Source organism: Neovison vison, chromosome 7, assembly GCF_020171115.1.
Source record: "Neovison vison isolate M4711 chromosome 7, ASM_NN_V1, whole genome shotgun sequence".
In the NCBI taxonomy this organism is placed as follows: Eukaryota; Metazoa; Chordata; class Mammalia; order Carnivora; family Mustelidae; genus Neogale; species Neogale vison.
This window is the reverse complement of record NC_058097.1, coordinates 155,427,381-155,447,420: the sequence shown is the minus strand read 5'-3', so window position 1 is coordinate 155,447,420 and position 20,040 is coordinate 155,427,381. Positions and strand designations below refer to the sequence as shown.

Below are 20,040 nucleotides of genomic sequence, written 5' to 3'. Positions count from 1 at the left end.
CTATACTTTGAAGCGTTTTAATCAGGAACGGATGTTGGATTTTGTCAAATGCTTTTTCTGCATCAATTGAGAGGACCATGTGGTTCTTCTCTCTTCTCATATTAATTTGTTGTATCACATTGATTGATTTACGAATGTTGAACCATCCTTGTAGCCCAGGGATGAATCCCACCTGATCATGGTGGATAATCTTTTTAATGTGTTGTTGGATCCTGTTGGCTAGGATCTTGTTGAGAATCTTAGCATCCATATTCATCAGTGATATTGGTCTGAAACTCTCCTTTTTGGTAGGGTCCTTGCCTGGTTTGGGGATCAGGGTAATGCTGGCTTCATAGAAAGAGTCTGGAAGTTTTCCTTCTGCTTCAATTTTTTGAAACAGCTTCAGGAGAATAGGTGTTATTTCTTCTTGGAAGGTTTGGTAGAATTCCCCAGGGAATCCGTCAGGTCCTGGGCTCTTGTTTTTTGGGAGGTTTTTGATCACTGCTTCAATCTCGTTATTAGATATCGGTCTATTCAGGTTGTTGATTTCTTCCTGGTTCAATTTTGGTAGTTTATATTTTTCCAGGAATGCATCCATTTCATCTAGGTTGCTAAGCTTATTGGCATATAACTGTTCGTAATAACTTCTGATGATTGTTTCTACTTCCTTGGTGTTAGTTGTGATCTCTCCCTTTTCATTCATAATTTTATGAATTTGGGATTTCTCTCTTTTCTTTCGGATTAGTGTAGCCAGTGGCTTATCGATCTTATTGATTCTTTCAAAAAACCAGCTTCTAGTTTCATTGATACGTTCTACTGTATCTCTGGTTTCTCCCTCATTGATCTCAGCTCTAATCTTGATGATTTTCTTCTTATGTGTGGAGTTGGTTTGATTTGTTGTTGATCCTCCAGTTCTTTAAGGTGTAGAGACAGCTGGTGTGTTCTGGATTTTTCAATTTTTTTGAGCAAGGCTTGGATGGCTATATATTTTCCCCTTAGGACCGCCTTTGCTGTATCCCATAGGTTTTGGACCGAAGTGTCTTCATTCTCATTGGTTTCCATGAATTGTTTCAGTTCTTCTTTGATCTCCTGGTTGATCCAAGCATTCTTAAGTAAGGTGGTCTTTAGCTCCAGGTGTTTGAGTTCCTTCGGAACTTTTCCTTGTGATTGAGCTCCAGTTTCAAAGCATTGTGATCTGAGAATATGCAGGGAATAATCTCAGTCTTTTGGTATCGGCTGAGTCCTGATTTGTGACCCAGTATGTGGTCTATTCTGGAGAAGGTTCCGTGTGCACTTGAGAAGAATGAGTATTCTGCTGTTTTAGGGTGGAATGTTCTGTATATATCTATGAGGTCCATCTGGTCCAATGTGTCATTCAATGCTCTTGTTTCTTTGTTGAGTTTCTGCTTCGATGATCTGTCTAATTCTGAAAGAGGCGTGTTAAGATCACCTACGATTAGTGTATTCATATCAATATGACTCTTTATCTTGATTAACAGTTTTCTTAAGTAATTGGCTGCTCCCATATTGGGAGCATAGATATTTACAATTGTTAGATCATCTTGGTGGATAGTCCCTTTAAGGATTATGTAGTGTCCTTCTGTATCTCTGACTACAGTCTTTAGTTTGAAGTCTAATTTATCTGATATGAGAATCGCTACCCCAGCCTTCTTTTGAGTCCCATTGGCATGAAAGATGCTTCTCCACCCCTTCACTTTCAGTCTGCGTGTATCTTTAGGTTCAAAATGGGTCTCTTGTAGACAGCATATGGATGGGTCCTGTCGTTTTATCCAATCTGCAACCCTGTGCCGTTTTATGGGTGCATTTAGGCCATTCATGTTGAGAGTGATTATTGATAGATACGTTTTTATTGACATCGAGTTACCTTTGAAGTCTTTCTTTCTGTAGACTGTCTCTATATTTCTGTTCAATGCTATTCTTGGGATTTTTCCTCTTTTATAGAACCCCCCTTAATATTTCCTGCAGTATCGGCTTGGTGGTTGCATAGTCTTTTAAGCCTTGCCGGTCTTGGAAACTCTTTATCTCTCCATCCATTTTGAATGTCAGTCTTGCTGGATAAAGTATTCTTGGCTGCATGTTCTTCTCATTTAGTGCCCTGAATATATCTTGCCAGCCTCTTCTGGCTTGCCAGGTCTCTGTGGACAGGTCTGACGTTATTCTGATGGGCTTCCCTCTGTAAGTAAGGAGCCTCTTTGCCCTGGCAGCTTTCAAGAGATTATACCTACAATTATAATTTCTCAATTTGACTATCAGGTGTCGTGATGTTTTTTTGGAGTGTATAATCTTGGGTGGAGACCGTTCAGCCTCTAGTACATGAACGCTGGTTTCATTCGCGAGATTCGGAAAGTTTTCATGAAGGACTTGTTCCACGACATCTTCTAGACTTCTTTCTTTCTCCTCCCCTTCAGGAATTCCAATAATTCTGATGTTGGAACGCTTCATGGCATCATTTATTTCCCTAATTCTGCTTTCGTGGGATCTAAGCTGTTTGTTCCAGGCTTCCTCCTGATCCTTTCTCTCTATCTGTTTGTCTTCCAGATCACTAATTCTATCTTCTGTCTCAGTTACCCTAGCTTTGAGAGAGTTTAGATTGGATTGGAACTCATTGAGAGCATTGTGGACCTCCTCCCTGGTGGCTTTAAGCTCCGCCCTAACATTGTGAACATCCTGTCTGGTCGCTTTCAGTTCGGCCCTAATCAATTCTGTTTGGTCATCCATGGCTTTCTCCAACCTAGCTATTGCCTGGATAATTGTTAGCCTGAATTCTCTTTCCGACATATTGTCTATGTTGATAGCCGTTAGCTCTATTGCAGAAGGTTCATCCTCTGTATTTTTCTTCTGTTGGGCATTCCTCCTCCTAGTCATTTTGGTGGGAGAAGACTGAACAGATGTAGCTGGATGTATCAACTCTGGTGCAGTCAAGGTGCACCCTGGAACACTTCCTGATCTCCGTCTCAGAGAGAAGCCTCAGTCTGGGTGCAGAAGCTGAATAAATTCCCCCTTGGCCGCTGGCAGTGCAGGTTCCAAGTTGCAGACCCTGGGGGCGCAGGATCTTTTGCTCGTCCCCAAAGCCAAGGCAGTGGCGGCTGTCTGGGAGCTCCTGACTGCCAGAGAGGTTCCAAACAGCGATCGCACACTGAGATTTTGCCGCCGGCCGGGGCTGGGAGTGCCCGGCTTGCGCGCACCTCTTTTCAGAGGCGGCTGTGGGTCGGGCGCGCGTCTGGGGCACTGAGAACGGGGCGCTGGTCCGTAAGCCGCAGGCTGGGCTTTTGCGCGCCTCTGTCCGGGGAAGAGTTTCACGCGCTCTCGGCTTAGACTTTGAAACAATGGCCCGGGTCAAGAAGCGCCCCAGGGCCTTAGAAACCCAGGAGAGCTGGAGCGACGTGCGCGCGCATCTCAAGCTTTGTGGTAGGGCGAGTGCGCGTTCTGCAGACCGGCGCAGCTCCCATCCCCTCACAGGAGCCGGAACCCCCGCGCTCTGGGGCGCGCTGGCGGCTTAGGGACCAGGAGCTGGTTTCCCCGCTGCACTCTCTCTGCCTCCGCGCCGGGGAGGCCCTCTGGGACCGGGGACTTAAGCCCCTGTCCCTAGCCTCCCCGATTCCCACAATTTGCCCCCGCGATCCTTTGCTCTTTTGGAGTACTTTCAACCAGTCTCCGAGTTACTGCTGGTCCCCAGACGCAGGGCGCTCTCGCTCGTATCGGGGTATTACTTTCGCACCGGTCGCCTCTGGTGGCTCCCTCCCCCTTTTGTTTATCTTCCGATATCAGTCCGCCGTTCCCATTCCGCTTTACCTGCTCACTGGCGTCTTCTGCCCCTGTAGAGATCCAGACGTGTATAATTCTGATCTCAGGCTGATTTCATGGGTGATCAGATTTCTTTGGTAGGTAATCAGCTCACTTTGGGGTACCAGCTGAAAAGACGCCTCTTCCTAGTACCCCGCCATCTTGTCCCCCCCCCATACTGTTTTGATGACTATAGCTTTATCATATAGCTTGAAATCAAGAAGTGTGATGCCTCTTGCTTTGTCCTTCTTCCTCAGGATTTCTTTGGTGATTTTGGATCTTTTGTGGTTCCATATGAATGTTAGCAGTATTTTATCTACTTCTGTAAAAATGCCATTGCACTCTTGATAAGGACTGCATTGAATTTATACATAGCTTTTGGTAGTATCGACATTTTACAGTATTAATTCTTCCAAGCATGAACATGGGACAGCTTTCCATTCATATGTGTCTCTGATTTCTTTCATCAATGTCTTATAGTTTTCTTAGTAGAGAACTTTCACCTCCTCAAATTTATGCCTAAGTATTTTGTTTTTGATGCTATTGTAAATGGGAATGATTTTTCAGAAATTTGTTGATAGCATATAGAAATGCTACCGATTTTGTATGTTAATTTTGTATCCTGCAACTTCATGGAATTCACTGATTAGATGACACAGATTTTTTTTTTTGAGTTTTGGGATTTTCTATATGCAAAATATTATCTGCAAATACAAACACTTCTGCTTCTTCTTTTCCAATTGGGATAACTGTTATTCATTTTTGTTGCCTGATTACCCTAGCTAGGACTTCTAGTACTATGTTGAATAGAATTGGTGAGAGTGGGTACTATTGGTCTTGCTCCTGATCATAGAGGAAAAGCTTTCAACTGTTCAACATTAAGTATGAATGTTAACTCTGAGCTTGTGACACATGGCCTGTATTATACTGAGATATGTTTCTTCCATGTGTAATATGTTAAGAGTTTTTATCACAAATGAATATTGAATTTTGTCAAATGCTTCTGTGTCTGTTGAGATGATCATATGATTCTTTTCTTTCATTCTGTTAACGTGATGAAGATTTGCTACTTGCTGAGAATAGACTGGTAGGACTGCTGTCTTACTTCCCTACCTAAGTGGGGCTGTAGGAAGTGTTCTGTGGTTGTCTGGATTCTCTAATCAGGCTTACCAGATGATCAGGACTGCAGCAGAGCCACTGGCTTTGCTCTGGAACCTCTCAGCCCTGTACACCACCTCTTTGCACATTGTCCCTGGGCTGCATTGCTTCTAAGAGTTTTCACCAGTCCTCCCAGGCAGGTGGGGTCAGAAGACACTCTTGACAATGGGTGGGGCTATGTACTAGCTTCTTTGCCTGAGTGGAAGGGAGTGGGTCACTCCAGGTTACTCTCAATTCTCAGGAAGGCTCTCCAGTTGGAAGGGGCTGAGATTTACCCTCAGCCTAGATTATGCATTAACTCCCTTGCCAGCATGTAGACAGGAATATTCCACTGATACTGGTTTTGCTCTGGGTGCAATCAACTCTCCCCCACCCATCTCTCAGCTTGAGTGCTGCTGGGCTATACTGCTTCCAGGATTTGCCATAAGCCCTTCTGGTCAGAAGGGGCAAGAAAACACTCTTCACTGCAGGTAGGATTTTGATTTAGCTCCCTTGCTGGACATGGGCAAACCAGGCTCTAAGGTCAGCAAAACTCCTTTGTGGATCTGAATCAGGCAGATCTGTACCTCACCCTGTTATCTGATCAGTGTTCCCCCATGACTTGATCCCGCAGATGAGTAAAACCTCTGGTTAGGATTAGTCCTTGGGCACTGCAGGTATAAATTTGGTCTGCCAAAATCTGTATGCTGATTGTTGCAAGCCCCTCCCCACTTCTCTATCACAATCAGATACCTGGTGGTTGAGCCCCATTGATTCCCCTGCAGTCCCTTTGGTGTGAGATCAGAGCACGTGCTCCCGCAAAGCAACTGAGAATGTTAGGGTGCTGCAGATTGTCTCCCCTGGGCTTTCTTTTCCTACTAGAGTGATAGGAGGCTCAGGAGAGACTTCCCTACATGGTCCTGCACAGACGTGGGGGAAGGACAATGCAGTCACTGTGTAGCTGCATCTCTTACCTTTCTATTTTTGTTATGTTCAGTTAGCCAACATATAGTATGTCACTTGTTTGTAATGTAGTGTTCAATGATTCTGCAGTGGCAATATAACACCTAGTGCTCACCACAACACGTGTCCACCTTAATATTCTCTTACCTTTCTAATGCCATCTGTCTTGGTGTCTGTGGTGCAGGGGTTTCTTCAGCCCTGAAGAACCCAGAAGCCCCATGATCTAGGCGTCTCTCAGTGGTGTCTTATTCTTCAATATTGTTGATTGTTCTTCCTGTGTGGGGGAACAAAGTCAGCAAGAACCTATGTTGACTTCTTAGTGAGATCAGAATGTGGTAGGCTTTTTAAAGAACTCTACTAAACCATATGATCAAATTATTTTCATTAACTTTAATTAATGATAATCAGTCATATAAGCCCCTATGCCATATCTTAAAAAAAAGGCACAAAAATGAAGAAGATATAGGGGCTCCTGGGTAGTTCAATAGGTTAAGTGTCTGCCTTTGGCTCAGGTCATGATCTTGGGGTCCTGGGATTGAGCCCCGCATCAGACTCCCTGTTCAGTGGGGAACCTGGTCTTCCCTCTTCCTCTGGTGCTCTCCCTACTTGTGCTCTCACTCACTCCTTATCAAATAAATAAAATCTTTAAATAAAATGAAAAATGTACAGTTTTCAAGGAACTTTTTAAACTCTGGGATGAATAGACTGATAATGCAAGGCAGTGCGTGATAATGAGCTAGAGGTGGTTGATTAGTGCTGTTTAGTCTGAACGCAGAAAACTAGTCAAATTTATGGCTTCAAATAGAAAAGTCGTGATTGTATGTCTATTATTTTGGAAATTAAGTGATGGTTAAGATTTCCAGCCTATAGAGGGCACGGCTTGCATGGAGCACTGGGTGTGGTGGAAAAATAATGAATAATGTTTTTCTGAAAATAAATAAATTGAAAAAAAAAGGCAAAAAAAAAAAAAAGATTTCCAGCCTAAGATGTGGATGCGATTACCAGAGATTATGGCATACTATCCAGTTATTCCTGAGTGTCTGATCTTTTTCAAAGCAGGTTGTTTTCTCCAAAAAATGTCAGTTTTGCAAGACACAATGCTTCTTTTTTATTTCTTATTCCTTAGTGACATCTTTTCAGGGAAGAAGCAACAGTTGTATGCCCAAGGCATCAAAACAAAACAAACAAAAACAAATACCATCTTAAGACAGGGGACATGTGGCAATAGCAGCATAAGATTCAAGGGTTTTAGCTGATAATAAAGTGAAATTAAATGCCATGCTTTATAGATTAATTCAATCTTTTTTATTATTAGAATTATCATATGAAGAATAAAGAAGACAATTCTTTTGATCTACTCTACATTTGCAGATGACACTAAAAATAAAAGCACCAACCTAAGGGTATTAAGTTTTACAACACTGAAAATTCCAACTAAAGCAACCTGATCCTCTTCTATATAAAGGGGATTCTTGGAATGGCTGGTAATGACTCAGAGCAATCCCAAAGACTTCCAAATCTGATTGATATATTTTATAGGTTATATGGACCTATGTTTGACATGAGGTGACTTCTTACTGAAAAAATACAAACTATGAGACAATCAAATCAGACACAGGTGACCGAATTCCTCCTTCTGGGACTCTCTGATGACTCCCACACGCAGAAGCTGCTATTCATTGTATTCCTGGGTGTCTACCTGGTCACCGTGCTTGCAAATCTGCTTCTCATGTGCCTTGTGCAGGCTGACTCGCGGCTTCACACACCCATGTATTTTTTCCTCTGCAACTTATCTCTGGCTGATCTCTGTTTTTCTACCAACATCATTCCTCAGGCCCTAGTCCATCTGCTATCCAGGAAGAAGGTCATTTCATTCACACGTTGTGCAGTTCAGCTTATACTCTTCCTCATTTTTGGATGCACACAGTGTGCCTTTCTGGCAGTGATGTCCTATGATCGGTATGTGGCCATCTGCAACCCTCTGCATTACTCTAGCGTCATGACTTGGAGGTTGTGTGTCCAGCTGGCTGCAGGATCATGGACCAGTGGCATTCTGGTGTCTGTGGTGGATACCACTTTTGTACTAAGGCTACCCTACCGAGGCAGCAATAGTATTGCTCATTTCTTCTGTGAGGCTCCTGCACTGTTGGTCTTGGCATCCACAGACACCCGCACTTCAGAGATGGCCATTTTCCTCATGGGTGTCGTGATTCTCCTCATACCTGTTTCCCTAATTCTGGTGTCCTATAGCCACATCATAGTGACTGTGGTGAGGATGAAGTCAGCTGTGAGGAGGCTCAAGGCATTCTCTACCTGTGGCTCCCACCTCCTGGTGGTCATCCTTTTTTATGGGTCAGGAATTGTGACCTACATGACACCAAAGTCTTCCAAAGAACAGAAAAAACTGGTGTCTGTGTTCTATGCAATGGTGACACCCATGCTTAATCCCCTCATCTATAGCCTGAGGAACAAGGATGTGAAGGGAGCTCTGAAGAAAGTAGCAACAAGGAATTTCCTATGCAGGCTTCATATCTGCCACTGACTGTAGGAACCTCTTAGCTCCCTACCTCTATGATTTGTTGAGTAGTTCCTCAGGAAGTTCGTAATATGTTAAGATACTCATCCTTGGACCTTGTTGCGGACCTACCCTCCGTCTTACATTAATTCATGGACTAATAGAACTAGGGTCTCCTTCCTTCTTAAGTAAGAGTTAGGAAAGGTCTCCTTCCTTCTTAACACATAAGAGTTAGGAAATCCTGGGATGCCTGGGTGGCTCAGTTGGTTAAGCCACTGTCTTCAGCTCAGGTCATGATCCCGGAGGTCCGGGACTGAGTCCCACATTGGGTTCCCAGCTCCGTGGGGAGTCTGCTTCTCCCTCTGATTTTGTCCCCTCTCCTGCTCTCTTTCTCTCTTAAATAAATAAATAAAGTCTTTTAAAAAAAAAAGGTGTTAGGGAATCCTGAAAGAAACATTCACATTTTATAAACCCTGGAACCTATAAAATCCATCTTTTTTTTTGTCATGTTCAATATTACTATCAATATATCCCAGATCCTATTCCAACTATTTACCTTTTGGTATTTCTGAATCTCTTTGCATCATCACACAATCAATATATTAACAAGCATTACTTAGCCACTTACTATGAGCTAGGTGCTAGATGTATGTGGGCTGGCACATGCATCTATGTATGTTTGAAGTGGGTAGTGAAGAGCATGTGTACAATGAAGAGAATATATGAGTTCTGCTGTCCTTCGCACACTCTTATTAAGGGCAAGGGTATTTTATCTATCAGATGAACATAAAGACAGGATTCTGAAACTAACAAGAAATAGTGACATCCCAGGGCTAAGAAGAGTGAGAAAGAAGCTTGTACTAATCCTGGGCCTGAAGGACAACTTGGGACTTGGAGAGGGTAGCTCTATAGAGAAAGCCTTGAGACAGGAGCTGTGGTCATAGGTGTATGGAGGTGGGAAAGCCATGGAAATAAATATCTCAAGCTCATTCTCTTCTTACCTTCTGATTTCCTGTTACTGTGTTCCAAATAAAATTAAGGAGAATGTCCCCATCTGAAGATACTTATTTTAATTCTGTCTACAAAATCCATTTTTTCCTGTGGAAGGTAACATATTTATAGGTCTTGGGGATTAGGACACGGACATCTTTGGGGACCATTATTCTTCCTACCATACAACGACAAGTAAAATACATATGAAGAAGTATTGTAAGTTTGGCTAAAATTGGATATTATAAATGTATAATTGTGCCAATCTGCTTAGTTGTGGGATTGCTATTATCCAAACAGAACCCCAGGGGCTACCTTTTCATTTACAAATTTTTAGAGTGAAAATTCAGAATGTGCTTCCTTCCTAGTGCCCTTGCTACATGAGAGGGGAAGGGTACCCTGTGTGGGAGATTGAACTGGTCCTGGTAATTCCATAGCACACAGAGTTAGAGTTATTTATAGAGTTTGTGGAGAGGACATACCTATGCAGTAAATACTATTTTATTCTGTATCAATAAATTCTTTTTTTAAAGATTTTATTTATTTATTTGACAGATAGAGATCACAAGTAGACAGAGAGGTAGTCAGAGAGAGAGAGAGGAGGAAGTAGGCTCCCCGCTGAGCAGAGAGCCCGATGCAGGGCTCAATCCCAGGACCCTGAGATCATGATATGGGCTGAAGGCAGAGGCTTTAATCCACTGAGCCACCCAGGTGCCCCAAGTATCAATAAATTCTTAGGAATAATTCACACATATCTGTGGCGTCCATGCCCCAAGTCTGCTATTTTTCAAGAATCTAGAATTAGCCCATGTTCACTGGAAAAAAATCAGAAAAGGGGGCTGCTATACTGGTTGAGTGATAGGCAAGTTTAAGAAGGACAGTTGATTTCATCTAATCCCAATATGACTACATAAATATCTAGTAAACAAAGAATGTCTGGGTTATTCACAGAAGTTTCCTAGAATGTTGTCCACTTAGTTTGGTATTCCTCACACCCTTTTTGTCAAAATATTCTCATATCCAAGGTGAATAATTTGAGATTGAGCCAGAATCTGTGTGGAGTAGTCTTTCTCCAGATGAGGCATAGACTAATCATGGTAGCAGAGGAAGAAGTCCTCATTTGCTAGCCTAGTAGTACATGGGTACTTTATAAGCCAGGGGAAGTTTTTTTTTTTAAATTAACATATAATGTATTATTAACCCCAGGGATACAGGTCTGTGAATAGCCAGGTTTACACACTTCACAGCACTCACCATAGCACATACCTTCCCCAATGTCCATAACTCAACCACCTGCTCCCTACCCTCCTCTCCGCGGCAACCCTCAGTTTTTTTTGTGAGATTTAGAGTCTTTTATGGTTTGTTTCCCTCCTGATCCCATCTTGTTTCATTTATTTCCTTTCTACCCCCCAAACTTCCCACGTTGCCTCTCAACTTCCTCATATCAGGGAGATCATATGATAATTGTCTTTCTCTGATTGACTTATTTCACTAAGCATAATACCCTCTAGTTCCATCCATGTCATTGCAAATGGCAAGATTTCACTTCTTTTGATGGCTGCATAGTATTCCATTGTATACATATGCCACATCTTTATCCATTCATCTGTTGATGGACATCTAGGTTCTTTCCATAGTTTGGCTATTGTGGACTTTGCTGCTATAAACATTCAGGTGCATGTGCCCCTTTGGGTCACTACATTTGTATCTTTAGGGTAAATACCTAGTATTTATCCTAATACTGGGTCATAGGGTAGCTCTGTTTTCAACTTTCTGAGGAACCTCCATGCTGTTTTCCAGAGTGGTTGCACCAGCTTGCATTCCCACCAAGAGTGTAGGAGGGTTCCCCTTTCTGAAGCCAGTGGATGTTTTTGAGTATTATTTTATTATTTTCTTTCTCACCAGAATATAAATTCCCCAAGGTAAGAAATTTGTCTATTTTCTTCAGCACTGTGTCTTCAGGGCCTAAACAGGGTCTGACACATGCTGAATGTTGATTAAAAATGAGTGAAATAAGTCAAGCAGAGAGAGTCAATTATCATATGATTTCACTTATTTGTGGAGCATAACAAATAACATGGAGGACATGGGGAGTTAGAGAAGAGAAGGGAGTTGGGGGAAATTGGAAGGGGAGGTGAATCATGAGAGACTATGGGCTCTGAAAAACAATCTGAGGGGTTTGAAGTGGTGGGGGGGTGGGAGGTTGGGGTAACAGGTGGTGGGTATAATAGAGAGCACGGATTGCATGGAGCTCTGGATGTGGTAAAAAATAATGAATACTATTATGCTGAAAATGAAAAAAATTTGAGAGAATATATAAGCAAATGTAAAAAAAATGTACTGAAACTGTGAGTTAAAAAAAATGAGTCAGAGAATGAAACAAAACTCTACCACTTATTATTACCATTGTCATAAGTTTACCTTGTAAGCAGAAAGATCCTTAAAAGTTTCAGGTAGAGTTTGAAAAAATAGATAATGTAAAGCAGGAAGTTCTAAAAAGACATGGTTGAGGAAGTTCAAGAAAAGTTAAAACAAGTACAGAATGCAAATTGTAGTGTTGTCACTACAACTGTCAACCTTCAGATCAGCTCCCAATTTGTGTCAACTAGCAGTATCCTCAGATATGTTGGTCCCCCAGTTTTATGGACCCAGGCCTATAGAAGTTCTCCTTCATTGCTCATTTTCTTTCATTCAGAAAAAAGATCCTAGTAAAGTCCAAAATTCTAGTGGATATATTATGGCTTTTAGAATGAGCAGGCACCAAAACCCATTGAGGAATTCTTTTTTCTTTCCTTTCTCCTTGCATTCCACTCCTTTGGTCAGTCATAGTTTCTGAGGGCCCAAGATCCTGTTGATGACTCGCTTTAGTGCAATCTTCACTTCACTATTCCTTAAACTATAGATGAGGTTCAACATGGGAGTCAACACTGTGTAGGCAAGTGATAGCGTTTCCTTGCTCTCAGGAGAGGTGCTGGATTGGGTTGAAGTACTGTAGGATGGCAGTGCTGTAGAAGAGGGAGACAACCATAAGGTTGAGCAGGTGGAGAAGGCCTTGTGTTTCCCCTCAGCTGAGGACATCCTGAAGACAGGGGAGAGGATTTGGACAGAAGACCCCAGGATCAGCAAGAAAGGGGAGAGAATAAATAAGACAGTGGCTGTCAGAGCCTCCAGCTTAAACAGAAAGGAATCAGCACACACCAGTGCAATGACAGGGGGTCTGTCACAGAAAAAGTGGTTCACTCTGTTGGGGCCACAAAAGGGGAAGCTGAAAATCCATGTGGTGGAGCCACTCAGCTGCCCCATGTCCCCATTACTGTCTTAAGCAAATTATAAATATCTTCTCACTCATCCGCACAAAACACTGTAAGATAGAGATTATCATCCCCCAATTTTTGGAAATGAAAATCTGACAAAGCTGAGCCCCAAGTTCAAATGACTTCTTACTGGTACCACTGCTGTTCACTCAATGCTTCAGTATTCAGAGGGCCATTAGTAAGTTATTTCAGAATTATGGATGATATTTTTCCACGATTGGGGATAGGGTGTGTGCTATGAATTGTTTGTGATGAGGCTGACCTTTATACAAGTCATATTAAAGTTGCTAGGCGAAATAAAAATTTTGACTTGTAAGTATTGCCAGTAAATTAGTCTCAAATTAGTCTCTGTTCTACAGCCAATTAAAGAGCAGAGAAATGGAAAAGGCACAAAGTAGGAAGGAGAAGGACCAGCCTTTCTCTCCCATCTTATTGATACAATGTTTCTGACTATTTGCCTTCAGAGATCCACTGAAGCACTGATTCTGCTGTGTAACCGAACAGGGTAATTTTCAGGTTGCAGTCACTTTACTAAAGGTCCAGATATTTCTTAAGGAACAACCTTGTAAGGTTTCTCTCAATATGTGACTTTCACTAAAAAGGTAAAGGACTCTGAAGCTTTCTGGGACTTGATCCTTGGGATGCTTTGCTACAACTCTTTGCTACAACATCTCCTTGAGATGTTTGCTACAGCTCCATTTCCATGTAGCATCATGACATCCAGATTTTTTTTCTTTAAAAAAAAATACAGAGAAAACTTACTAGAGCCAATATGTTTCCTAGACCACATATTACTCATCAAATTTTTATTGATGATCTAATATGTGGCAGATACTGTACTAGCAGTAGGGAATACGTTAGTAACACAATCAGATGAGGATATCCTAATGCCCAACCGAAGCATTCCCTGTGCGATGCTATTGTATCTCTTCACTCCACATTCTGTGTCCTACATGTCCTCAGAATATTGTATTATGTTGATCATGAGTTACACTGGTCAGTCTGAATCTGTACATAGTCAAGACATTAGTGAAAGTGATTTGGTGTCATAGGCCATTTGTCAATTTTTGTTTTCTGATCATTTGAGTACCCTTTCCATATGTATAGTCATCTGGGAATCTTGGGCTAGTTGGAGCCTGTATCCTCCATAGACGCCAAATCCAATTCAGATTCAATGTCTTTGTCTTCACTGCAGCTAGCATGTAACTTGGACTCAATCAATCAGACACTCCCAGTCTAGACTCTGTAGTAGGAGCTAGTGACATGAAAAAGCAAGGACAGCAAACTGTTTCTATTTTCAAAATAGACTTTATTTTGTAGATCAGTTTTAGACATATAGAGAAACTGAGAAATACCCTGAGTTCTTATATACCCACTTCACCCTGTATTATTATTAAGATTATTAAGCTGTATTATTGACATCTTACATTATAATTATGGTATTTGTTACCACAAAAAGAAAATCAATGTTGATACACTATTACTTTTTTAAAGATTTTATTCATTTATTTGAGAGCATGCATGTGCAAGAGAGAGAGAAAGAGAGTGATAGAGAGGAAGAGAGTGCAGGGGGAGGAGCAGATGGGGAGGGAGAGAGAATCCCAAGCCAACCCCATGCTACATGTGGATAGTCACATGGGGCTGGATCTCACGACCCTGAGAACATGACCTGAGCTGAAACCAAGAGTCAGATGTCCAACCAACTGAGCCACCCAGGCACCCCACTGATCCTTTATTATTAACCTAAGTTCATACTTTATTTGAATTTACTTTGTTGTTTTTTCTTTTCTTCTCTTATATCCCTTATATCCCTTCTCTGATCCAGGATCCCACCCAGGATGCCACATTGTATTTATTTGTCATGTCTCCTTAGGCTCCTCTTGGCTGTGACAGTTTCTCAGACCTGTTTTTGATGACAGTTGCAGTTAAGGAGTACTGGTCATATATTTTATAGGAAGCCCACATATTAGAATTTGTCTGATGTTTTTCTCATGATTAGCCTGAGGTTATGGGTGTGTGTGTGAGGGGAGGATCACAAAGATAAAGTGCTATTTCCATCATGTACTCTCAAGGGTACATACTATCAATATGACTTATCATTATTGCTGTTAACCCTGATCGCCTGACTGATGTAGTGTTTTTCAGCACACAATTTCTTTCTTTGTTTTTCTTTCAGTGGCAGCAGAAGCACCGAATCCCGATTTCCAGCCTCAGGGAATCAAGCTCCAGCTGCAGGACCTGGGCTGATGGCGTTGGCAGAGTAAGGTGCGCCATCTAGTGCTGAGTGGCGGTGATGTTCTCATCACACCCAGTCCATAGGATTTTGGCCTGTGGTGCTGGCTGCAGGACCAGAATGACCGTATTTCAAGATTTTTCCTTCTAGTTAAATCACACATAGTCGGCCTCTGTTACTTGCAACGAAGAACCATAATCCTTACATTATATTCATTATTATTTTTGGGTGTATGCTTGAAATTTTTTCTTTAGATGCTTTCTGGCTGTTCATTCCCTTTCTCCTTCCATAGCGTAAGAGAGCATGTCTGGGGTTTTTGCTTTCTTTTCTTTTCTTTTGTTTTGAGAGAGAAAGCAGCTTTTATTAGTAGTGTGAAAAAGACCCACAGGCATCTATTTCGATGGAAGGAATGGGAGAATAATTCTCTTAACATTTCAGTTATCCATTGCTATATAACAAACCATCTCAAAACTCAGTGCCTTAAAACAGTAAACATTTTATATTTCTGAGGATTCAGTGGTTTTAGAATTTGGAGTGGGGATGGCAGTTATTGGTAATGGGAATATTAAAGAAATGACGGTGGTGCAGATGGCTGAAATCATTGGAGAAATGAAGATCAAGGAATTCTGAGAATGCAGAGTAGCTGAATATTTCATTTATGTGAAAATTAGAATATTTAAGATCTCTAACAGGAGTAGTGAGTTGGGGAAAGTTTCACTGATCCAGGAATTACAGTCTTCAAGGAAATGGGAAAAGTGACCGAGGAATCTAATTAAAAAAAAAAAAAAAAAAAAAAAAAAAAGCTCACAACCCCATTTTCTCATCCCTATCTCTTTCTTCTTTTCCCTCGTGGTGAAACTTCTCTAAATTAGTCTCCAAATCTTCTGTTTACATTTCCTTACTTTTCCTCCTATTACTGAACCAGATAGATCTCATTTAGATCACCATGGCAGTCAAGTCACCAACTTTACCTACTAGTATTTTGTCCTGGTCTGTATCACTTCAACTAGCACATGCGGTTTGTATGAGATTGTTCTCTGATCATCACACCCCAGATACGAATTGTCTATTGTAGTGCAGCTCCAGTGATTTTAAAAGGGTAGTAACAGGGGCACCTAGGTGGATCAGTTGGATAAGTGTCTGCGTTCAGCACATGTCATGGTCCCAGAGTCCTGAGATCAATCCCTAGTCAGGCTCTCTACTGAGTGGGAAATCAGCTTCTCCCTTTCCCTCTCCCTCTTACCCCTGCTCATTCTCTCTCTTTCACTTTCATTCATAAATAAATACACACATACATGCAATCTTTTAAAAGAAAGGATCACAACAATGTAAAAATCTGTTTTGAAACACAGTATATGTCAGTCATTGTTCTGGGTATTTTGGATACACTAGAGTCAGTAAGATACAATGAAATAAGAGCCCAGAGAAATGGGCTTAAAATGAATGCATGGATGCATGAATTAAAGAAATAAGAAATTTAGTTGCTCCATCTTACTACATTGGGGCGCTCTTCTACTGTAGAATCAGTAGTTCCTGACTACTGAGGTCTGTTGTTCTTGGCCTCCTATCTATGGCAACTATAGGATGGTTATCATAGAATCCCCTTTAAACATGTGACTGAATAAAAGTTTGTGTAAAATAGGCAAGTGGCTGTCAGCTAGAATGTTTGGACTAAGAGTTTATGAAACCTGAAGTGGAGCCCAGAATCTACCATTCTAGAGACATTGAGCCACACTGAGATGTGGTCACAGGCCTCTAAACCTTTGGAATGGTCAGCCTCAGATTGGTGAACTCCAATTTTTAAAATCTTTTTTTTTTTTTTTTTTGGTTTTGGAAGAGGTATTGATTGGGTGAAGTGGGCTCCTGCAAAGGAGGATGACCAGAATGAATACTGGGAGCCAAAGAATGTTAGATGAGGGAACTTTAATGAAACAAGTGGCTGGTTGGCTGTGAGAACTGAATTTGGGCCAATACAGAAACTGACTTCAGTGAGTCGTGGTATAGGATACTGAAAATTGTTCTAGGACTAAAACTAGAGAAAGTGGGTTGAAGATACAGGAAAACTGATTTTGCCTGATCATAAGGAAGATCTTTGTAACAGCAAAGACCTATCTATAGTTGACCCTTGAACAATGCTGGTGTGGACTGCATGGGGCAACTTATATGTGGATTTTTTTGGATACAGTACAGTACTGTGAATGCATTTTCTCTTACATTCTTCTTACGAACATTTCCTTTTCTCTAGCTTACGTTATTGTAAGAATACAGTATACAATACACATAACATACAAATTGTGCGTTAATCGACTGTTTATGTTATTGGAAAGACTTCCAGTCAACAACAGGCTATTAGAAGTTAAGTTTTGGGAAGTCAAAAGTTGTTTGAGGATTTTCCAATATGTGGGGGTTGGCACATGTTGTTCAAGGATCAATTTATAAGTGAAAGGGAATGATCTAAGAGAGTAGGGAGCTATCTATTCTTGGTTAGGCCAATGCTGGGTAATTACTCAATAGAAGTATTGTGGAGTGGTTTAAATGTTTGGACCTATGTTTGAGTTAAATGACAGTTAAATTCCCCTTTAACCCTCATAGTCTATGTTTCTATGAAATGTGGGATGATAAGATAAAATACTCATTTTTTGAAGCTTTCAGGAGAGAACATTATGTACTAGAAAGTATTTTGCTTTTGTACCATTTTACAACCTGAAATGCTGTGAACCATGTATGATCCCAGTTTTAAATATTCTTAGATTTATTGATTGTTTTTGTCAGAGCCGAGTCCTAGGACATCTATGTATGACTGGGACAGCTAAACCTGAAATGTCTTTGATGTTAGAATCATGTATGTAACTCATATTAGATGTTATTTCAAAATAATCCAGTTTAAATCTCTTAGATTCAGTTACGATCATGTTTAAAACATATCCATGTTAGCTGACATAAATACAAACTCCAGTATAACACTTTATGTGTTTTATAATCAGGAAAACCTGGGGCACCTGGGTGGTTTTGTTGGTTAAGCAACTGCCTTTGGTTCAGTTCATGATCCCAGGATTCTGGAATCCAGCACTGCATTAGGCTCCTTGCTCATTGGGGGTTCTTCTTCTCCTTCTCTCTCTGCCTCCTGTTCTCCCTGATTGTGCTCTTTGCAATCCTCTCTCTGTCAAATAAATAAATAAAATCCTTAAAAACGAAAAGAAAACCTAACTTTTTATCCTATTATTTCTCCTCTGTGGTCTAGCTTACTATGAAGTATTCATGGTTTTTAGAACATATCCTTCACTTTTATGCTTCCTAAACTAATTCATAATTGTCTACCAAAATTGTATAGCTCTTTTAAGCATGATACCATATTTCTAAAAGTCAGACTCATAGGGTTTCCTGTGTGGTTCATTTGGTTGAGTGTCTGTCTCTTGATTTTGGCTCAGGTCATGATCTCAGAGTCCTGAGCTTGAGCCCTAATCAGCTCTGGACTGAGCATGGAGCCAGCTTAAGATTCTCTCTGTCTCTCCCTCTGCCCCTCACACCACCTACTCACAAGAGCAGGTGTGTACGCTGACTCTAAAACTAAGTAAGTAAATAAGTAAATAAATAAAAAATAAACGGGCTCCTGGGAGGCTCAGTGGTTTCAGTCTCTGACTTCAGATCAGGTCGTGATCTCAGGGTCCTGGGAATGAACCCCGCCTTGGGCTAACCACTCAGTGGGAGTTGGCTTGTCCCTTTTCCCCTCCCATATTCCTGCCCTGGCTAGTGCTCTCTATCTCTCTCAAATAAACAAATAAAATCTTTAAAAATAAATAAAATCAAATAAAAGTCAGATCTAAAAAAAAAGTCAGATCTAGATATCACTGCCTCTGAGAAAAGAACTTTCTTTCAGCTAGTTTTCTGAGAGCCCCTTTGACATCCTTGTTTCTCAGGCTATAAATTATGGGGTTCAACATTGGAGTCACCACTGTATAGAACACAGATATCATCTTATCCTTCCCTTTTGTGGTCTTGGAGTTTGGCCGCATATAGGCAAATATTGCTGAGCCATAGAAGAGGACAACAACAATGAGATGGGAACCACAAGTAGAGAAAACCTTGAGCCTCCCCTCCCCGGACTGCATCTGGATCACAGTGGAGATAATATTCCAGTAGGACACAAGGATCAGGCAGACAGGAGCTAAGAGGATGACCACACCCATGGCAAAGATGGCCATTTCTGTGCCATAAGTATCTGCTGAAGCCAGCTTCAGGAGGGCAGGAGGTTCACAAAAGTAGTGGTTAATAATGTTCTGTCCTTGATAGGGTAGTTGGAAAGTAAAGGTGGTATCCACCAGAGACACTAGTGCCCCACTGGCCCAGGATCCTATGGTCAACTGGAGACACACCTTTTGGGTCATGATGGTAGAGTAGTGCAGGGGCTTGCAGACAGCCACATACCGGTCATAGGACATCACCACCAGCAGTGCACACTCTGTACACCCCACCAGAAGAAAGACAATTATCTGTGTCACACACCCAAAAAAAGAAATAGTTTTCCTCTTCACAAGGAAGTGGACCAACACTTGAGGGACAATGCTAGTAGAGAAGCAGAGATCTGCGAAAGAGAGGTTTCTAAGAAAAAAGTACATGGGAGTGTGAAGTCGAGAATCCATGAAGATGAGAAGGATGATGAGCAGGTTTCCAAGCACAGTCAAAAGATAAATGACGAGAAAAAGAACAAATAGCAGGATCTGGGTCTGCAAGTCCTGGGAAAGGCCAAGGAAAATAAACTCAGTCACAAAGGTTTGGTTTTCCTCTCCCATTGGGATTTATGCCTCTTTACCTGTTTGCACAAATAAAAAGAACAGACTTTGGAATGGTGACATCAAGTCCCATAGAAGAGTATCACTTAAAACCCAGTTTAAAACCAAATTGGATATTTCTAGCTTGTTGCTATTCATGTTATTCTAATTAATACTAAGTAGAGTATTTTAATTTTATTTAGTTGTTTGTAATGTAAATCCACTTTATTGTTTCCCAAATATCCTCTTCCCAGAGGAAGGACTTCTTTATAGAGTATGACATTATTAAAGCCTTCTTGGTTAGTTCTGACATGAGGATATTAGACTTTATATGGA

The 20,040-nt window shown here is 41.3% G+C and overlaps 2 protein-coding genes across 2 annotated transcripts; one reads left to right on the top strand and one right to left on the bottom strand.

Annotated features, from left to right (window-relative positions):
- The first annotated feature begins 7,477 nt into the window (after window positions 1-7,477).
- LOC122914258 (olfactory receptor 2D2) lies at window positions 7,478-8,425 on the top strand. Its single transcript, XM_044260890.1, has one exon. It carries the CDS (start codon window positions 7,478-7,480, stop codon window positions 8,423-8,425), a length of 948 nt encoding a protein of 315 aa, XP_044116825.1.
- A 10,355-nt stretch (window positions 8,426-18,780) lies between these two features.
- On the bottom strand, window positions 18,781-19,746 carry LOC122914257 (olfactory receptor 2D3). The gene has a single exon (XM_044260889.1). It carries the CDS (start codon window positions 19,723-19,725, stop codon window positions 18,781-18,783), a length of 945 nt encoding a protein of 314 aa, XP_044116824.1. The 5' UTR covers window positions 19,726-19,746.
- Window positions 19,747-20,040: the final 294 nt, after the last annotated feature.